Raw genomic sequence first — 21,687 nt, forward strand, 5'->3', positions numbered from 1 at the left:
ATGCTGAAATTCCACTCATCGGGTATGGTTTCTTCCGACTATATTTTGCAGATGAGTTGGTGCATGCTCCCTACCAAGGTTCTATAAAACTAATTCAAATATCCATTTATTTAATCAGAAAAATATGTTGAAATTACAAAATTTGTAAGTAGAAAAACTTGGAAAACAGTTAAAAAATGAAACAGACATTAAAGATTTATTTTCTTAATTATTGTATGAGTAAGACTGCGGGTAGTTGGACAGTTTTGAAATGGCAGGCTAAGATTGTGTAAACAGACAGAACGACTTGGCTTGTTGACTACCCATATACGGCAGAACAGAGCCTTAGTTCGTTAGCTCGGACTCATCGATTTTTTATTTACTGAAAATTCTAAAGGATCGACCTAGCTAAATCGAGCCATCTCACTTACCCCACACACAGTCGATTTTGGATCGGCTCCGGACCATTTGGCTCTGTCTGGTATGTTTGATTAAACGTAATGCATACTATGTTAAACGATTTATTATTGGTAAGACCCAATGAATAGAAGCTTACTAATTAGATGTGTTTTTTTATAAATACAGATGATGTCTAATTTTATATACTACTTAGTTATGACTCTGTCATGAATACTTTCTTTTATTTGCCCAAATTGGAAGTTTAGGCTCAGTTAACATTATTTGAAATTGAATTTTATTAAAAATTGGATTCAAAATCCATTCAAAAAACTCCAATTCAATCTGACCCTTAGTTATTTACAAATTTTTTAAGACTAGTTTCACTAGTTTGTTTACATTTCGTTATCTGAATAAAATAATTTTTCTTTGACGGATTTAACAAAAGCTTAATATTGAAACCCTAATTACCCATGGCATCATAGTTAAATCGTTGGACTGTCATGCCAGAGGTCTTGGGTTCAGTCAATGTCTTTGCCACCTAAAGTTTTTTTTCCGAAGCAGGACAGTTCACCTCCGCCGGTTTACCTCTGCCAGTTTACCACCGCCGGTTTACCTCTGCCAGTTTACCACCGCCGGTTTACCTCTGCCAGTTTACCTCTGGACAGTTTACCACCGCCGGTTTACCTCTGGACGGTTTACCTCCAGAGCAGGTAAGGTAGTTTATTATTTATTATTATTATTATTTATTATACCTTCTAATAGAAAACTTTGGACATTTAGTTTCGTGTTGTTTTTAATTTTCTTTCATTCTTTATGAAATGAATTATGACACTTCCACAGTGCAATTTTTCAAATCAAAATATGATATTTAAGCAAGTTTTTGTATTTTTTTTGTTTTGTTTGAATATTTAACAGAATTCAATCATTTTCAGGACAAAAATGTTTTTAGGAAATGCAGCGTATCTTCTAAAAAAAGTTAGTTCCCAGCTTTAAATTTTACAAAATAAAACAATTCGTTTGGGATTTTAAGAGTAAGTTTTTTGTAAATTGTTTCGATATTTAATATAATTTGATATTTTTTAGAACAAAACCTTTATAATGAAGTAATTCAAGTCCATTTTAAGGAATCCTTCCTTCAAGGAATCCGGGATGCTAACCTTTACTCAAAATAAGGCCGCGAGGACCACCTTACATCTCAGTTTCACTAGTTTTCTCTTTCATACATTGATTGCGAAAATGTATTAGTTGTTTAAACCCATAAAAAACGTCCCTACTATGATACACGTAACTGCACCCACATTCAAGTAAATAGTTTCTTTGGTATATGCACGTATTAGTGCATTTCAGTCGAATGATTCTTTAAAGTGTGACGGGGTTAGTAGAATACTTCCAGACGCTCAGAATAATATATCATATGTTTGTCTTGAACAGTATATCTACTCTTTTCTTTCATAAGACAAAGAATAGGACACATTTATAGTTACACAGTAATATATTTTCTTCATTGATGCATCTAGTCTCAATAGCATTTCTTCTCTGGGTTACCAATCAAAAAAACCATTCAAAACTTGAACGACTTAATCAAACAAAGCTCAAATGTCTCTTTCTTCAATAGAAAAAACGAGAAATTGGCCATAAAAACATTCATGAGTAAGAGTATTTAAAAATAAATAATATCACGGCTGAATGACACTATAAAATAAAACACGAAAAAGCAGAAATATCGGCCTTTGCATTAATTAAGAAGCACCCTGTGAGCAAAATAAGCCACATTTCAAACTACCTTACCTGCTCTGGAGGTAAACCGTCCAGAGGTAAACCGGCGGTGGTAAACTGTCCAGAGGTAAACTGGCAGAGGTAAACTGGCGGAGGTAAACTGGCAGAGGTAAACTGGCGGTGGTAAACTGGCAGAGGTAAACCGGCGGAGGTAAACAGTCATGTACCGTTTTTTTTCATGTGTACTGCCTCTTGCGATGAATTGACAAATTTCACAAGAGTGGTTCTTGTAATGAAAAGTGCTTTCTCAAATAAGCCGTTCGGATTCGACTTAAATCGCTTTATCAAAATAACTGACATTACTCGCACACATGTTTGGTTAAGAGATGTAAGTAAATAGGCACTAGTTTTACACCGTCTGTGAAATGTATTTTTCAGTTTAACTTCAAAACACTATTTTCTATCACATTTTCACCATGCTAAACGAACCTACACCGCCAGAGGCCAGAGATTGTTTTCGTTTTTTAATTGAACAGATCGACAAAAAGCCTTCAAATAAAATAAACAAACATATCCATAACTTGAAAGTGACGTTTTGTGAATCCTCACACGACCACCACCGCTCGCCTCATCAATAAGTTGAGTGCAAAAACCTACAAATCTTTATTTTTATTTTCTGTTGCTTTTGCTTTGCTTTACTAAGGCGACAAAAACAATTTAAACTAACCTCAACTTAAGTTTGTATATACGCAAAATTGAAGGTTTTCTTATTATAGAATGTTGTGATATCACTTTAAGTAAACATGAATACTCTTCGTCAAATATTTGGTGCTCGGACTCTAGCTGCCCTGAGGCAAAACAGCCTCTTCAACAATATTCCCTTGGACTCCAATACGACTCCTGCCAGTCATGTTAGCACCGCAGCTACAGCCACTGTCAACAATAGTTTTCTTCCCAAGGAACTACTCGGCACTTCCCTTCTGAAAAAAACTCAATTTGGAATTGGCAGTGAATCTTCTTTTCTGAAGAATGTCAAACAACTAGACCGAAAATTGGAGATTGCTTATCGTTGTAAGATCTGCAATACAAGAAACTTGAAAATAGTTTCCGAAGCTGCATACAACAATGGGGTTGTGATTCTCCAATGTGATGGTTGCTCCACAACTCACTTGATAGTGGATAACCTGGGATGGTTTGCCAATTGCAAGGGGAAGAGTGTTAATCAAGTTATTGCCGAAAAAGGCGAATACATTCGCAAAATTGTAGTCAACGAGAAGGGCGAGTTACTTAAAAACTAAACGTTAAATAAAGCATCATTATTTGAACTTTGTGCATATAAACGATTTTAATTTTAATAAAAATTAAAATTGAATGATTACATAATGAATATTTTTTTTACTATTTTGGACTAAAGAAATAAGAATGTAAGTAGTGCCTTGTTTATGATTCTTGGATCTTCCTATACGTACCTAACGAGAATTTTAAAAGCAATTACTCAATCTAAAACTATCAATTGATAACAGTTTGAAATCATAAAAATGTTAAGCGTGAGGCGATGCTATCTGCAGATTAATAAAGTTAAGTTATATTGAATGTTAGCTAAAAAGGTTGTCTTTAGTATTCCATGACGTTATACAAAGTATCCTCCTATATTGTAAAAATATAATAACCATATACCTACAACAAATTTCATTCGAGTAAGATTCTTAGGATTAAAGTATTTTTATATTGTACCTATGTATAACATAGTATGGAAGAGTTATTTAAATGCTGGTGACATGTTTTTTTTTATTAATTAGTTGTTGCTAATATTGTCCGCAATTCAGTTCTTTTGATAAGTTTTTACTTATAATTTTCTCGATATAAGGAAAGAAATAATCATTTTATTATACATTTTTTTCAGTACTACAAGACTATATTACCTATTGCTGTTTTTCGCTAGCAAAAAACCAACTCAAGAACCAAGTCGATAGCAAAACTGAATTATTTATCGAGTTTGTAATATTAGACGAAAGTTTTGCTATAAATGATTGGATTAAAATTTTATTCAGCTAATTTTTTCCTGATTTATGGAGGTACATATTTTTAGGATGAAAAGTTTTGTTAAGAGATTTAAAAATCTCTAAAGTTATAAATTGATATTCGTGCATATAGGGATTGATTATTTTTATAATAAGCGCACACTCTACCTTTATTATGTAGACATAGTGTCACCACTAGAAAAGGGAGAAAGGGGTTGAAAGGAGGCATCGGTGCACATTGGTTTTGAATTCCTTAATATTGCAATGATTGGGAAAGACAGTGTGGCAAGGCATTCCACATTCTCGTAGTACGGCTAAATAACGAATCTCGGTACTTGACAGTACGACCGCAGTTGGGCTCGAGGGTATAGTGATGAGCAATAATAGAAGCGCGAGTATTACGGTTGAAATGTTTAAGGGGAGGAATACAACTGGCTATTTTTCTATTGCATACACCGTTAAAATAACGATAAAAGGAGGTGAGACAAGAGGTTTTTTACACTAAACCCAAAACCGATTATAGGGTAATCGGGTTTTGGCCGAAACCAACATACATCGAAAACTTAAGTTTTCCAATAAGTTATTCGTAAGTCACAAGTAAACAATAAATTTTATATAAAATATGTCGAAAACTAATAGCAATTCAAAGATGACCTAAACAAACAAACCTTTCAGTTTGGGCAGATTCAGGCAACATAGGGGACTTTAAAGTGAAGTGTGTTTTTAGTATCTGATTGGCCAGCTGCAAAAATTTGCCTCTCAATGAAGGCAACTTTATTGAAAAGTTGTCTGGAAAGTTAGTCAAGAAAAATCTTCCTAACTATCAAGTCAACTCCACTTATGTCAAAATGATGGCTAATTATGATTGTTCAATAAACTAAAAGTTGAACTTCACAACTCTGTAATTTATTTTATTTTGTGCACAATTCTAGATAAACTTCTAGCTTTTCTAAGAAGTTTTTTGCATACAATTACGTTTTAAGAAGTTCTTGCACGATCAACTGAAAACAGAGGTTAGTTCCGCATCTAAAGTTTATGACACATTACCAACTAAGTAGTTGACTTGGTCAAAATTTACGTTCAAAGAAAGCAGTTGACTGAAAATAAAGTCCCTTATGTCGTCTGAACCTGCCCATTCACTGCTCTGCTATCAAAAGAAATATTTTAATGTGATATTTTAAATTCTTTTCCACAACTCCAGAGGTTTTAATTTAAATAAAGTCTTATCCTTCAGATAAAGTTTTAAATAAACAAATAAAAAAATCACAATGTGCCTACATGCTACAATATCATATCTATTTGAAATTTCAATGTTATGGTGACTCAAGCAGGTACTCTTCAACCCAATACCAAGATGATGGTCATACTCCGTAAATGGAGCTTGTAATGCATTTCCAGATATTTACTTCTTTCCAAAGTAGGTATATCAAAAGTTCTGGGGCTCATACTAATATATTGTTTAAAATACTCATCACTTTTTGCCAACATTTTACGTTCCGGAAAAGTGATCTTACGAACCTGCAGAAAATATTTAGTATTTTTCTTTTAATTGAATTGTTATAACAAGCTTTCCTTGTTCCACATATTGTCGATTTTGATTTTCAATTGTATAAATTAAAGCATTTTTTTTTGTTTTGAAGTTCCAGGATTTGCAAAAAAAAACAACGTTGAAGCTTGAGTTAATGAAAAAAAAGTTTAACAAAATCAAACATTGAATTGTCAAACGAAAACGTGTAAATGTTCAGTGTGAAGGAATTTCCAGTTTTCGAAAACTTTTCTCTGAAAACTCTCAGTCTTATTTAAAAACGCTGTATAGAGCCTACATAAAGTTATGTAATCTCTATAATGCCTCTAAACGCAAAAATGCTATTTATGCAACTTTGCATAATCCCATAATAAACTAAACGCGTTTTGAGGTTGAATAGAGCCTCCTAAATAAGGAAATTATTGTTGTTATTATTTCGTAAATGTCATTTTGATTTCTCTCCAATATTTAAATTTAAAAGAAAACAATAATGCCTTTCCAATTTAGCTCATTTATTAACGATTTTAATAATTAAAATCGCGTGTTCGGACCAGATAAGAACTATGAACAAGTTCTCTCAAATACCGGAGTTTCCAAAGGTGGTTGGGGCAATTGACTGTACCCATATAAGGATCCCAAAAGTAGGTGGCCCATCATGCAGTACTATATTAACAGAAAAGGGTACTACTCGCTGAATACGCAAGTAGTGTGCGGCGCATCCCTTAAAATTAATGACATTGTTTGGCGCTGGAGAGGCAGCACTCATGACTCACGAATTATTAGGGAAAGCAGAATCAAAAACCGATTGGATGATGCTGAGTTCAATGGTCGTCTGCTTGGGGATGGTGGGTACCCTTGTACTACTAACATCCTCTTTACCCCCGTTTTGAATCCTCGAACGGATCCTGAACTACTCGTAACACGGTGGAAAGATGCTTTGGCGTCTGGAAGCAAAGATTCCACATTTTGTTATCAGGTAAGAGGTGCTCCTTAGAAAATTCCAAAACAACTATTATAGTCTTAGCAGTTCTTCATAACTTGGCAATTGATTTGCAGGATGTTCTTCCACCCACAGGTATATTAAATAAAATTAAAAACCTTAATAATATTTTTTGTTTAAATAGGTGATGATGTGAACGATGACAATCAAGCAGATTCAACTGAAAATCCAGAAAGATCGCAACAGGAAGAAAGCAACCAAAATCTCACACGGCGTGTATTTATTGAACAATACTTTTATACTCGCAATTATTAATTTTCTTATGTGTCTTTCAAATATATGTTGGGCGCGACACATGGGTCGGTCAACCCTGACAGTAGATGAAGAAGCTGATAGCCAGTTAATCCCTTTCTTAATCCACATCGTATGACTTAACATTGATTCTTAACAACAAAAACTTTGCTTCTGACTAACTGAAGTCGATTGAGTCAGTCGCTGTCGTCACCTTCTTAATTTAACATCACTTTTATTTTTTGTTCTTATTATCTAAAATTACTTAACATACTTTTTTATATTAAAATATACTCTGAATTAAAGCTCATTATTATAAGTAATACAAATTCTGGGTTTTATTTCCAACATAATTGGGGGCTCAACCAATTGCTTTATTAATTAAATTTGAAGGTGGCGATACAAACCGAGCAATTAAATTAATCAGAATATTCCTTTATATATTATTAAAGAGTCAGAGCTGTTGTTGCCGTTTACTGGAGTTGCTGTTGTTGCGGGTTGTCACATATTATACATACGTTGAGAGATCTGAGTGCATTGATTGCTGCAGAATACAACGTTGGATATGGAAGCTGCAGATAAAGTTATGAGCAAGGCGGACAAGCTTTCACTTGAAGATCTTCGCGCTCTGCTAGAGACCTATAAAATATGTTCAAAAGGAATACGACCAGTTTTATTGAATAAGCTGAGGAAGCATTTGCTTGGTGGAATGGAAAACATCGACGAAGATGATAGCTCAGATGTTCTTACTCAGAACAAAGAAGCAGATGGAAACGATGGTGCTGTTGGCGGAGAGCTTGATGGGAAACAAGTGGCTAACAAATCAGAAGAACATGGTTACCGAGAGAACATTCAGAAGACGAATGTTGAGGAATCATTTCCATCCATACCAAAAGCACATGGGAGTCATTTTTCCTTTCAAGACATCGAGCAGACTGTACAGGCATTTTCAGGCGATGATAATCTTAAAATTTCCAGGTGGTGCAATGAATTCGAGGAGATGGCCGGCATTTTAGAGTGGAGCAAGCTACAAATGTTGGTGTATGCCAAAAGGTTGTTAAAGGGCTCCGCAAGAGCTTTCGCCAGCTCGTTACATGGCATACGTTCCTGGACGATATTAAAAATTCGCTTGATGGAGGAGTTTGAGGAGAAAAAATCTGCTGCTGAGATCCACGCTGCGATGCAGAAAAGAAAAAAACTTCCTACGGAGAGCTACAGGCAGTATCTATATACTATGCAGGAGATGGGTAGCAATATTGAGATGGATCAGGGATCAGTAATCCATTACGTGATCAATGGAATAGCGGGTGATGAATTACACAAAATGGTTTTATATGGGGCATCCAATTTTAAGGAATTCAAGATTAAATTGGACTGCTTTGAAAAAATGAAATCGAATCGCAGTGGTACTAGTGGAGCAAGCGGTAAGAAATTTGATCGTGGTGGTGGTTTATTTAATGGCAGCCATTCATCAGACACGAAGGACAAAAAAGCAGATGAGGGGAAGGATGGACGACCACGAGGTAGGTGCTGGAAATGTGGGGTTAGAGGCCATTTTGCTTCAAAATGTGTTGCTAATACTGAAGACACTACATCGGGAAACAAGCAGGTAATTGCAAAAGAGCAACAAAGTTATTCAAGTGCTGTTCGTGATGGGGACAATTTTCACAAAATGGTGTCTATAAATGATAAAAACTTTGAGGCTTTGATTGACACTGGTAGCTCTTTAAATATTCTAACCAATGAAGTTTATCTCATTTTAGAAAAGCCACAACTCAATCCGACCTGTAAAACTCTTATTGGTCTTGGTGGGAAGGAAATAGTTCCACTCGGTTTTATAGAGATACAAATTAAAATTGATTCTCACACATTTTTTTCCAAGTTTTATGTTATTCCAGATGGAGCGTCTCAAGTTAAAACTATCGTCGGACGAGAACTTCTTGAAAACGCAGTCTTACAAGTAAGCCCCGAGGGAATAATAATTTCAAAATGGGTTCCGAAAAATGAAGATGGCATAGACAAGGCGGTGCATGAAATAATGAACATAACCTATGTCGACGAAATGGAACTAAATGGAGAACTAAATATATCTGAAAGAGCTGAAATTAGTAATCTTATTAGGAACTACAAACCGAGAAAAAACGTCCAGACACCAATAGAAACCAAAATTATACTTACCGATGAAATTCCAGTCTATTCAAGACCACGAAGATTGGCACCGAAGGAGTCGGCCGAGTTGGAGAAACAGGTAAATGAATGGCTTGCTAATGGTATTATTGTTCCTAGTACTTCCGAATATGCGAGCCCAGTAGTGATGGTAAAAAAAAAAGACGGAAGCATGCGCGTCTGTATTGACTACAGGAGACTCAACAAAAAAATCGTTAAGGATCGTTTCCCTATGGATTTGATTGAAGAGCAGCTAGATCAATGTGCAGATTCATCGGTATTTTCAACTCTGGACCTTCGCAATGGATTTTTCCATGTTCCCGTTGCAAAGGAGTCGCGAAAATATACAGCTTTTGCTACCGGAAATGATTTATACGAGTTTGTACGAACACCATTTGGTTTGTGCATCTCGCCTGCAACTTTCAAGCGATTCATTAAAAACGTTTTCAAGGAACTGTTGGCAATAAAAATTGTGGTAATCTTTGTCGATGATTTTGTGATTAAAGGTAAGGATAGAGCAGAGGGTATGCGGAACTTGAAATTGGTTTTGCAGACGGCAGAAGAAAACGGCCTACAAATAAACTGGAAAAAGTGTAGTTTTTTGGAAAGCCGCATTGAATTTCTGGGCCATGTTATAGAGGATGGTAAGATCCAACCATCCCCCACTAAGGTTGTAGCTGTTCAAAATTTCCCAGAACCAACTAATCTCAAGCAGATTCAAAGCTTTTTGGGACTTAGTGGATTCTTTAGAAAATTTATACAAAAATATTCATTAATTGCTAAACCACTTACAGATATGCTCCGGAGAAAGTCGCCTTTCTATTTTGGGAATGAACAACGGCAAGCAATGAACCAACTGAAAGGACTTCTCTCTTCCAATCCCATACTACGAATCTTTGATCACAATTCATTGACTGAGCTCCACACAGACGCATGTATTGACGGTTTTGGAGCTATTTTGTTGCAGAGAAAGCCACATGAGGAATCTTTGCATCCTGTTCACTTCATGAGTAAGAAAACATCACCTACCGAGAGAAACTATTGCAGTTTCGAGCTTGAGATTTTGGCTGTTATATATGCGGTGACAAAATTCAGAGTTTATTTGCTGGGCACAAAGTTTAAGTTGGTGACAGACTGTGAGGCGTTCACTAAAACTTTGCAGAAAAAAGAACTGTCCCCGAAAATTGCTAGGTGGGCAATGTTTCTCGAGGATTTCGACTACACTGTGGAGCATCGGAGCGGAGTTAGAATGAAGCATGTCGATGCACTTTCTAGAAATCCGGTAATGTATGCTGAGACGACATTGACAAAAGTTATTCAAGAGTCCCAGAATTCAGATGAAACAATAAAGGCGATAAAAACTGTTCTTCAGTCGCAGCCAGATTACGATGGGTATGTTCTAAAAAATCAAGTTTTGTATAAGCAGGTCAGAGGAGAGGTTTTGTTGGTCATCCCTGAAAGTTTACAATCGGAAATTATTCGAAACGTTCATGAGAATGGACACATCGGCTCAAAAAAAGTAGAAGATATTCTCAATAGAGAATTTTATATAAAAAATGTACATGACAAAATTTTACGTTGCGTTAATTCTTGTGTGCCTTGTATTCTTTCAGAGCGCAAGCGAGGTAAAAAAGAGGGGTTATTGAACCCAGTCGAGAAAGGAGATGCACCTCTGTCAGTTTACCATGTTGACCATTTGGGGCCAATGACAGCAACAAGTAAACAATACAAATACATATTTGCAGTAATCGATGGGTTTTCGAAATTTGTTTGGCTGTATCCTACAAAAACAACAAACGCAGCGGAAGTGCTAAGCAAATTAAAAACTCAGCAGATGGTTTTCGGGAATCCTGCTACAATTGTGACGGATCGAGGAGCAGCGTTCACCTCACAAGCTTTTAAAGAATTTTGTGATTCTGAAGGCATTAAACACCACCTAATAACCACTGGCGTACCACGTTCGAATGGACAGGTGGAAAGAATTCATCAAATTGTCATCCCAATGTTGAAGAAACTTTCCGAGAAGAAGGCTGACCACTGGTATAAGCACATAGAGAAGGTGCAACGAGTTCTGAATTCAACTATTCAAAGATCCATAAACATGTCCCCGTTTGAAGTACTGGTTGGAGTTAAAATGCGACAAAAAGAAGATATAACTTTACTAGAGACTCTTCACCAGGAGCTAGTTACGGAGTTCGAGAAAAGCAGGCAGGAAGTAAGAGCTGCAGCCAAAGCTCAAATAGGTAAAGTTCAAGATGAAATGAAAAAAACATACAACTTGAGGAGAAAGAAGGCAAATCTATTTGTGGCTAATGATATTGTCGCTATAAAACGAACCCAATTTGGGCCCGGTAACAAATTAAAATCATTATTTCTAGGTCCATACAAAATCATTAGCTCTGATGGCAGAGACCGTTATTCTGTGGAGCGCATAGGAGATGGTGAAGGACCAAAACATACAACAACTGTAGCTGAATTCATAAAGCCTTGGAACTTATCATCAAGCCGAGACGGTTGAAAGAGGATGGCCGAATGTTGGGCGCGACACATGGGTCGGTCAACCCTGACAGTAGATGAAGAAGCTGATAGCCAGTTAATCCCTTTCTTAATCCACATCGTATGACTTAACATTGATTCTTAACAACAAAAACTTTGCTTCTGACTAACTGAAGTCGATTGAGTCAGTCGCTGTCGTCACCTTCTTAATTTAACATCACTTTTATTTTTTGTTCTTATTATCTAAAATTACTTAACATACTCTTTTATATTAAAATATACTCTGAATTAAAGCTCATTATTATAAGTAATACAAATTCTGGGTTTTATTTCCAACATATATTTTTATTGGGAAACATAAAAGAAACTTGAAACTATTCAAAAAATTAACGTCACTTACAAAACTAAAGAAAAACATGAAACAAAAAGAACACTTATAAAAAACAAATTCATCATAATCAGAGTGAATGAAAATGGACGGAATTAATGGTATGAATATTAACTAATAGCTAAAAATCTCAAAGGAATACAAAAACATCACTACAGAGAAAAGTGCTCTTCCAAGTTTCTCATTTCGATCTGGTGTATTTCTTCTTTATGCCTCCTTTCCATCTCAAGCATTTTCTCCCTTTCCTAATGTTCCATATTTAATGTTTTTCCATTATTAATTATTATGCTTTTCATTTTTACTTAGTGCCATAGCGAACTCAAACAATTCTTTTTTGAGGAGTCCGCCATCTTTGCAGTTAATCTGATAAAGAAAAAAAATAATATTATTCAATTACGAAGAGGAATGCATGTAATGTGCTACTTTCCGTTTAAATGATGCTGAGTTCTTTTCAGAAAAAGTATCCAAAGGTGGAGGTGAAGGTGATTGCGGTTTTGGTGATGGTATTGGTGGTGATGGAGCATGTATTTTTGGTGAAGAAAAAGTTGATGATACATATTTCCTTGGCGATTCATCCTCTACAAAAAAAACTTCATATTCATCGTCTACAACCAGTGTCTTAAAAGAAGTTACGTTTTCTTTTATCATCTACTCCGATAGAAAAAAATGATTTGTTACAATTATATAAAGCATAAGCACGTATCGTGTGTTACAAACCCCAGTATCGCAATCAAAATCATTTGTATCCACCTCAAATTCATGGGGGATAAGTGCCATCAATTTGATGTGCTCAAGCTCAGGTGACTTGGGAGGTGGTCCACCACCTGTTGCTCTCAGGTTTCTTTGGAAGGCCGACATCTCTGCTTTGGCCTTCATTTTAGTTCCTCGCCATTGAGCCTGAATTTGAGATGTTTCTCATCGTTGCGCTTAAACTGTTGAAACTGAAAATTATTGCAAACAAATTGGTAAAAAACAAAGATTATCTATATTTGTACATACCTATCGGTTATTTCACGCCAGGCGTCTCCTTTTCATGAGGGATGTGTTGGTGTCAACATTTTTATTTTCTATAATTTTAATTTTGTCTTCTATAAGCTATCGAAAAGAAAAGAATCTAAAAGAAAAGTAAGAAGTTTTGTTGAATTCATTCAAAGGTTCTTACCGCTGATATTACTTACTGGATCGGACGAATCCCAATTCGGGGTACGAGACCTTTTTGTTCTCGATTCCATTTTTGCACAACAAAAGCACAACACAAATTTCTATATTTTGTTTGTTACATAGAGTCTACATAAATCCTTATGCACTGTATAACTATTCATCTGTTTAGCAAATCCTATTAAATAAGACTGTCTGTGTTTTGGATTTGGTATGAAATGGCTATAAAAGCCTCTAATTGTAATTTAGCTTTTTACTAGTAAATTTGATAAGAATCCAAATAACATCCCTGACTTATTATCCAAACAAACAAAGCTATTCCATTTTTGCTCTTATCAGATTCTTGTATTTTTCTCTCTTTCTAGCATCAGCTGTGATTGGCGTATCTTCTTCGGTCGGTCTCGGTCAAGCAAGATTTGTCTATCGGGATATCGGACGGAATCGACATTTGGATTGGATTCGAGTAATAAACATTCTTCACATAAATTTGCTCTTTTTCGAACTGAATTCAATTTGTGTTCCCTTTTTTATTTAATAAATAACCCTATGGAAAATGTTTACGGATAAAGAACAAAGTGTAATGATGTGAATTCATTTTGATAAGCTGAAGTTAATTTGGTTAGGAATAAATTGAATTATAGATTACACAATACACCTCCCTCTAGCATAATTGCCTGCCTCCTCACCAACTCTCGGGGTCTTGATTTAATGTTATTTCAATTTGTTTGTTGTAATAAAACACATAATCTAAGCTTAAAGCTCAGTCAACTTAATAAAACCTGTTAACCTGTACCTGACGGGCCAAATAGATTTTACTTTTCAAATTGTAGATACTTTCAATTTAAACAAAACAAGGGGGATTTACACAGCATTCCGCGCGGTGTCACGAAAATGGTAAACTTACCTGTTTTGTGAGACATCCGATGCATTTACTTGGAATTTATTTTTATTATGATTTTGTTAAGCTCGATGCTATTACATAATTTAAGTAAAAGTTAAATCGCTTAAGGTATTATTGTATTAAACTCAAAACTTGGATCATTTTAATCTTATGAAGTTGGCGTTGCGTCGACATTTAAGGAAAAGAAATATAAACAAATTTGTTTGTCTTCTAGCACTGTATACAAAATTGAGATAAAGTTCATCTGAAACGCAATGGATCATCACTTGATGGCGTTTCACTGGGACACAGATGTTGGATTGTTCCTCTTTCCGGGACTTGATATTACTGGAGTTCCTGCTTTGATATTACTTTGTGGAATTTTAATTCTTATATCAATTGTCTATGAAGCTGTTAAGGTAGGTAATTTAATTAATAACAAATTAAACCTTCGAACACTATTTGATAAGCTATGACTATCCATAATCTTTATTAGCTGAAAATTATCTTACCGCACATTAAAGGAATAGCTATTTGAATTGATAATGATAACAAAAAGTATATCAATTGTTATTCTTCAGACTTCTCCCTTTAAAATTCAACTATCGCTGTAGCGCCCTTCGGTTTTTCCGTCGTTTTGTTAAAACGACAAATATATCTAGGATTAACCTTACTTCGAATGTATCTTACAATTTAGGATAGACTATGGCCTTAAACAACATGCCTATACTGTCAGCTCTATCCCTATAAAGCCGCCTCTAGTTATAAGGAGGAATTTGTTGGCGTCACCTGTTGCGTTGCTTTCACTATCATAGCTTTATTACGATCCTTTATGGGATGGACCGATGAACCTTTTGAATCCGAAGATAAAACAATTAGCCTGTTTCCTGCAATGACAAAAGGTTACCGCAGCTAGCTTTGTTCTGCTAATCATGTCTATTGTGACTTTAGATAGATTGTACCAGCGCTATTAAATTTAACAACTGTATTAAAGGTAGAAGTCACCATGAAACGATACTGATGCTAGTCACAGCTAAGTTTGATGTCAATCCGTCGCATACAAAAAGTTTTATAATAACTCTTCTACTTTCACATTCACAAGTGCACAATTTCTAACAGAAGACCGCTAAGGCTAAAGTGAAAACATCATGGAAAGACCACTTCTGCCAGATACTGAAAAAACTATAGAGAAATCAGTCTCCTTAAACCGCATACAAATTCAACTCTGCCGAATTAATATGTATGCCAACGTCTTAAGCCCACTGCGAACAATATGATTGGTCCTTAACAGTTTCGCTTTAGACCAGGAAAGTCCACAGTCGATCCTGTAAAATATAAAAAAAAATGTATAGTGGAAAACTGTATTCATGTCAATTTTTGGCATTTCTGCCAAGCTCGTCAGTTTGTGCAGGTTGACCGTTTAGAATTCCCCCTGCTTCATAAACGTTGAACACAACTTTACTTTAGACACGGTTATGCACTGTCATGTTGGCGACACCTCGACATCTTGCTGTAAGTCTGTGATTTCGATATCATCTGCACTGAAACTTGTCAATTTAAGGCCAAATTCTGTGCCCGCTGGATCGACACAGGAGTCGAAGTGCATTTATGCACTAATCGCTTCCTCTGCGTCTGTGAGTCGGTGAAGTTTGTCAGACCCTCCACCAGTCGCCACAATTTCAATTTTATTTTGAGTTTTTTTTTTTTTGGTTTTGCATTTAAGGTCAGCCCATACCTGCGTTAAGAAACATTTTTAATAAATTTATTTATATCCAACACAATACTAACCCTCTGCCACTTGGTTGAGTCTCGTTCTGGTGGGCCTAAGCTGTTTAGTTCCACCGCAATCTCTGCCCACTTCTTACTCATGAGTGGCTTTGAATAAACACCCTTAGCGAAGTCTGGTTTCTCTTCCATCCGTTCTACCAATCTGGCGAGATGATTTTTGTTGCTTACAATTTTACTCCTACGTAAAGAAAACACTTAAAATTGAATAACACTATTAATTTATTGCAAACTACTTACATTTTAAATCCAAATCAACCAAAATTCGTCACACGAAACAAAAGCCAGTCCTAGTCCGTTAAAAAATTGTAAATGAAATTGAAATGTCAAAAGTAAATAGGCACTATTCACAATAGATTTTTGATCTTTGTTCACAATGGATCAAAAAAATGATCAACTCGCGTCCATAATACCAATTTATCAATTAATTGACAAAATGTTTCAATTGTCAATTAATTGATCTTTGACAACCGTAATAAGGCTAATAGTCCTTGAAAGAATATTGCAGGGCTCCCACGTCAACCTGGAGGCACTATATTTAAAAAGCCTGTCCAATTACAAGTATACGTCGACGACATTGACATAATCGGAAGAAACCAGCATCATGTCAATGGTTCTTTTGTGAGCATTGATACAGAGCTAACGGTTAATGAGGGCAAAACAAAACAAAAAGTGCTATAAACCCTAAGCATGGACTATGACAAAAGCGGATAAAAGCACCTTGGGGCGTTTCGCAAGAAAAGGTCTACGTCGATCATAGTAGGGGAGGGGAGAAGAAGGTGGAAAATTGAGCTGTAAGGGCTGTACAACGACGTAGATTTGGCCAGCTCGGGTCCACTTCAACTGCGCTGTTTACTTCGGATGTAATTGCTTGTTTTAACTACAAATAAAATGTACATCGATTTACTTAGTCTTGTTTCCTATTTTATCATTCAGAAATAAGACCTTTATGTATGTTTTTCTAACCATTTTGATTAACCCAATGGTTAAAAAAAATGTCAACGTTTTTAAACTATAAAAAAGACATTTTAAAGCCCTTCAGATCAGCTTGGGTAAAAACTGAGTATTGCATTAGATAGAGAAAATCAAAACGAAGCTAATAATAAATCATGTAGGTTTACTGTTTAAAAGAAACAACTAGTAATAAAGAAATAACAGTTTCATTTTCGTTTGTCTTTAAATAAATTCATGTTTTTCATCGAAATATTATTTTTTAATTTACTTTTTTGTTTTTCTAGGTCTTCCAGACAAACTCAAAGTCGAAGATTGCTCGTGAACGATTCAGATCGGTCTCATCAGCTACTGAAACGACAAATTTACTTCTATTAGAAAGAAGACGATCACGATCAAATCCGTCTGAAAACTGCAATTCAAAAAAACTGCTTAGTATATTCGCTCAGGCACTGGTATTCCTATTTCAAAATGTTACCAGCTATTTGCTTATGTTGGCAGTTATGGTGTACAATATTTATGTGTTCATAGCTATAGTCTTCGGTATGGGTTTGGGCTATTTTCTTTTTGGTCACATATCGATGAAGATCAATATGGAAAACATTCGTGCCAGGACAACAAATGCATTGTGTGAGGAAAGGAATCGTGCTGATGGTAGATAAAAATCTTATTTCCTTTTTTGTAGAATTTCAAATAAACAGTGTCTTTTTTAATCAGCTGGAGTTGCCAACACGATATCCAGAAATGTTGAGGATCAAGGATCCAGAACACCAGTTGACAATCATAATTTCCGAAACCATAGTGCCAATAATTATGAAACTGTTTCAAATGTTCCATCAGATGTAGAAATTCATCCATGCACTAGCGCACAGGATACTGACAATCACCACACGTGTCGACTGTGATTTTAACATGCAAAAATATGACAATACCTTTGTGCATATTTATATTGCTTGTATTTTCATGATATATTATGAACTATTTTTATGTAATATTAATCTAACTTTAAATGTTGTATAACAAAGAAAACGAACAAAGAAAAAAAAACATTCCAAATAAGAATATTTCAGGATGTGTGTAAAAAAGAACAAATAATATAAAGATATATAAATATTTCTTAAGAAATTCGTATTACCATTTACAAGTTGTTGCAGGCAACAAGTAACCACATACCCGCGCAAAAATGTTTTTTTTTTGTTTTAATTTAAAGCCAAATTTATTATTGTGTTTTGCCTTAATTGTTTTTCGCTCAAAAGAAACGCCCTCTATGGATTTTATATATACATACAATTTACATATTATATAATGTTATTTTTTTATATACAAAAATATATTCATATTCTGTTTACAAAACTATATTAAAATAAATGCATACTAGCCCTAATAGTTTTATTGGGTTGTTTTATTGAGAATTCAGAGCAATAAAGTAACAGAATCCTTAGCAAAATTAGAAGCAATTTAAAGGTCCCATGGATGTATTTCGAAATATGAGAAAATGGGCAGGTTCAGGCGACATAAGGGACTTGAAAGTAAGGCAAGTTTCTAGTATCTGATTGGCCAAAAAATTGACTTCCAATTAAGGCAACTGGAATGGAAAGTTATGTGGTTTTCCATTGAACCAAAATATTGATGTGCCGTCGACGGGTCGGCAATATTTGTTTCTTAAACATTTTCCAATCGGAAAAGTATTGATGTTTTTCCCCGACGAATTGATTCGTTTTGAATTCGTCTTTTGAGACGAATCTACACAGATTTTCATACTCATTTTAACACATACTAAAAACTTGACAGTTTTGCAAACGTCAAATGAAATTATTGTTTGTGGAAAAAATAATTGAAGAGAATTCAGCTTTTTCTGTGAAAACAATACAAAATTTGATTAATTTCTTGGCAATATTATTGTTGTGCTTTTAGGATCAGGTAGTTATAAATGTATATTGAATACTTGAGATGGTTGAAGAATAATTATTTCATTTTCAGGACATGGACTACAGAATGCTGGATTTGCTCCTATCCTGACAATTTTCAATTGGACGACTTCGACGATTGTTCAAGCTAATGCATTTTTATCCAGGAATGAAAGAAATTCCATTAAAAATTTTGAAAACGTTGTAGAAAGATGTACGGACGAAGAGGTGAATAATATTTTGTTTTCTTTAGAATAATCACAGTATACATACCTATACTCACTTATTACTTTTGGTTTCAGTTTCGGCAACATCTCAGGCTCAGCCGTAAGACAGCTGCTCTGCTAACAGCAAAGTATGCCACTTCAAGGTTTTTCAAAAAACGAAGCATTTGGTCAGGACGGAAGTGCGTAAGTGCTGAGGTTCAATGCTTATCGTTTTTATGGTATGTTAAAAAGACTGCGCAAAAGTTTAAACGATTTAGTAAAATGTTAAAGCCATAACAAGTAACTACGTTAAAAAGATGACTTTTGCTAATTTAAACGATTTTAACAACTTGCAAGGCCAGACGGTGTGGAACATGATGTCCTAGAAGCTTTTTTACTTGCCGATGGTGAAAGAAAAAGAAATGCTATCGCCGCTGCTATACCTACGCTGAAATCAACACGAAATTCGACGAAAACAACTTACTACTAACTTGTTTATATATACATATATATAAGATATTAATACGTTTTTTCCTTTTATTGAAACCAAAAAATATTGATTTTTAGTAGCGACGGGCCGTCTATTTCATGTGGTTCAATGGAAATCGACATTAGTCAAGAAAAATCTCCCTAACTATCAAGTCACGTCTACTTCTGTCAAAATTACATTTGATCATGTTTTTTCATTCAACTGAAAGCTGAACTTTATAACTCTATGATGTATTTATTTTCTGCACAGCTCCATTTGATAATTTTTGTAAAAGGATTCCTTGCCAAATTAACAAAGAAATAAGTAATATTTGTTTAAAATACAAATCGTTGCTTGCTTGAGGTGTGTTTTGTAGACAATAATGTTTTTGGTAGTTTTAATGCTTTGAAAAGAAGATATTTGTGAAGTAAAGTTCTGGGGCTTAGGTGATTGTTGATAAATGACAATCAAAATGATCGAATTTGATCTACATAAGGTGATAGTCAAAAGCTATCACAAAAAAATGTGATAGTCGTTTTCAAACAAATTTGTTTATTCCGAATAGAGCTACCAGACGCTTACACAAACGACTGGAAAATTTTCTTAGTTCACTTTGTTTCTTTTAAAAAACACATTCCTGTGACCGACAAAGCTAACGACATTCGAAAAAAGAAAGAAAATTAAGAATTTTATTCAAAATCAGCCAATTTGAAACTTTTATTTATATATTTTATAAGCATCAATTCAAAATTTCACCAAGGCAACAACGAATTTTGACAATTTGAATCTGAAATTGTTCAATCGAATTGAATTGAGTTGAATCATCTTACACAGACGGAATGAAAATGATAGTAAATTTGACTATAAAAAAATTGATAGTCAACAATCACCTTAGCCGATTCCATCCCTGAATTTAAAATTCATGACACTTGGAAAACTAACTTGTTGCCTTAGTCAAAATTTAAGTTCAAGGAATGAAGTTGACTGCAAATAAAGTCCCTTATGTTGCCTGAACCTTCCCAATGTGACCATAAACAAGATCAGATCCGGACATAAAATCAAATATTTCGAATTAACTTCTCAAGTCAAGATAGACTAAAATACACTTGAAAAATTGGGTTGCAATTTACAACTCTATTTGACCAAATTTTAACAATTGTGAACTTAGATTGAGAACAATTTTTGTATATAATGAAATATTCATAACTATAAAGAAATGAAACATGCCAATTAACCTAATATTTATAAATAGTTTGTTTTGTTGCAACGCACTGGGAAACAAAAAAACGAAAAAAAGAGGCTGGGATGAGTCCACACTGATAACTTACCATACTGTCTGTCAATTTATTTTGCTTAAAAGGTTTGTACGTTTACGTGTTTTGTTAAAAAATTGGTCAGTTAAATTAGTCTAAAAAGTTAAAAAATTACCAACAATATTTTGCATATGATACTTACTTACTTACAGTTCGGGGCGGAACTGGGCCTCAACCAACATGCGTCTCCAGCCAGCTCGGTCTATAGTTAGCTGTCTCCAGTTCCTCTCCCACCTACAGTTGTGTTCATAAAAATAGCAGTGCTCTCAAAATAACACAAAAAGGCCTTCAATATCAACGTTATAATATATTTCATTAAACTTCCAATAACAAACTAAAATATTTTATTCATAATAACAGAAAATAAGTTTTATCGATATTTAACCGTTAGCTTTGTCATAGTAAAAACAGTTTTTTTAAATAAATATATGGCTGTTCATAAAAATAGCAGTGCATGACAAAGTACTAGATCTATTACGTAAGAAGTAAGAAAAATTTTAATAAGTTATATGAAAGTGTACAAATAATGATAGCTTACAATTAGTTCTTTGTTGCATAACCATTGTTTTTTATAATGCTGGCATCGAGTCCACTAAAACCTGATACCTTTCGACTGGTATTGCGTTTCACGAATCACGCAATGCTTCCCACAATTATTTTAAATTCTAGGGTTTTTGCTTTATAAACTGCGTTCTTAACACCCCCCACAAATTTGCGATGGCGTTAAGCTCGGGGGATTGAGCGGGTCACTCCATAACGGATAACTTCTTCTGCGCGAACCATGGTTTTGCCTTCTTTGACGTATGTTTTGGGTCATAGTCTTATTGGTATACCCAAACCAACGGCATTTCCTCCTCAGCATAGGGTAACATAACCTAGTCGAGAATGTGCACATACGCGATTGCATCTCTTATACCCCCTATGAGGTAAATATGCCCGACCCCGTAATATGAAAAGCAAGCTCATATCATAATTTTTCCTCCACCATGCTTCACTGTTTTTATAGTGTACTGTGGATAGTATGCTGCATTTTAGGGTCTTCTCACATATTCTCGACGACCCAAAAAGGACGACTTTGCTTTCATCGCTTCACAGAA

At 34.9% G+C, this 21,687-nt stretch overlaps 3 protein-coding genes across 8 annotated transcripts; 2 read left to right on the forward strand and 1 right to left on the reverse strand.

Moving 5' to 3' along the window:
• Nucleotides 1–2,683: 2,683 nt before the first annotated feature.
• On the forward strand, nt 2,684–3,477 carry LOC129945872 (uncharacterized). Its single transcript, XM_056055821.1, has one exon. The coding sequence runs from the start codon at nt 2,898–2,900 to the stop codon at nt 3,390–3,392; it is 495 nt and encodes a 164-aa protein (XP_055911796.1). The 5' UTR covers nt 2,684–2,897; the 3' UTR covers nt 3,393–3,477.
• Nucleotides 3,478–12,314: 8,837 nt separating this feature from the next.
• On the reverse strand, nt 12,315–13,152 carry LOC129944894 (uncharacterized). The gene is made up of 3 exons (XM_056054555.1): nt 12,921–13,152; nt 12,639–12,862; nt 12,315–12,569 (listed from the first exon to the last, which is right to left on the reverse strand). The coding sequence occupies exons 2-3, from the start codon at nt 12,795–12,797 to the stop codon at nt 12,315–12,317; spliced, it is 414 nt and encodes a 137-aa protein (XP_055910530.1). The 5' UTR covers nt 12,798–12,862; nt 12,921–13,152.
• A 298-nt stretch (nt 13,153–13,450) lies between these two features.
• Nucleotides 13,451–18,087, forward strand: LOC129947269 (protein SLC31A2-like). Of its 6 annotated transcripts, none has more exons than XM_056057777.1 (4): nt 13,451–13,542; nt 14,195–14,378; nt 16,983–17,349; nt 17,413–18,087. In XM_056057777.1, the coding sequence occupies exons 2-4, from the start codon at nt 14,235–14,237 to the stop codon at nt 17,598–17,600; spliced, it is 699 nt and encodes a 232-aa protein (XP_055913752.1). In that variant the 5' UTR covers nt 13,451–13,542; nt 14,195–14,234; the 3' UTR covers nt 17,601–18,087. The 6 variants fall into 6 exon arrangements, with proteins under 6 accessions (XP_055913752.1, XP_055913747.1, XP_055913749.1 ...); XM_056057772.1 differs by having other exon boundaries at nt 13,483–13,697; XM_056057774.1 differs by having other exon boundaries at nt 13,483–13,656.
• Nucleotides 18,088–21,687: the final 3,600 nt, after the last annotated feature.

The sequence above is a fragment of the Eupeodes corollae genome, chromosome 2, assembly GCF_945859685.1.
Source record: "Eupeodes corollae chromosome 2, idEupCoro1.1, whole genome shotgun sequence".
NCBI classification, from domain to species: Eukaryota; Metazoa; Arthropoda; class Insecta; order Diptera; family Syrphidae; genus Eupeodes; species Eupeodes corollae.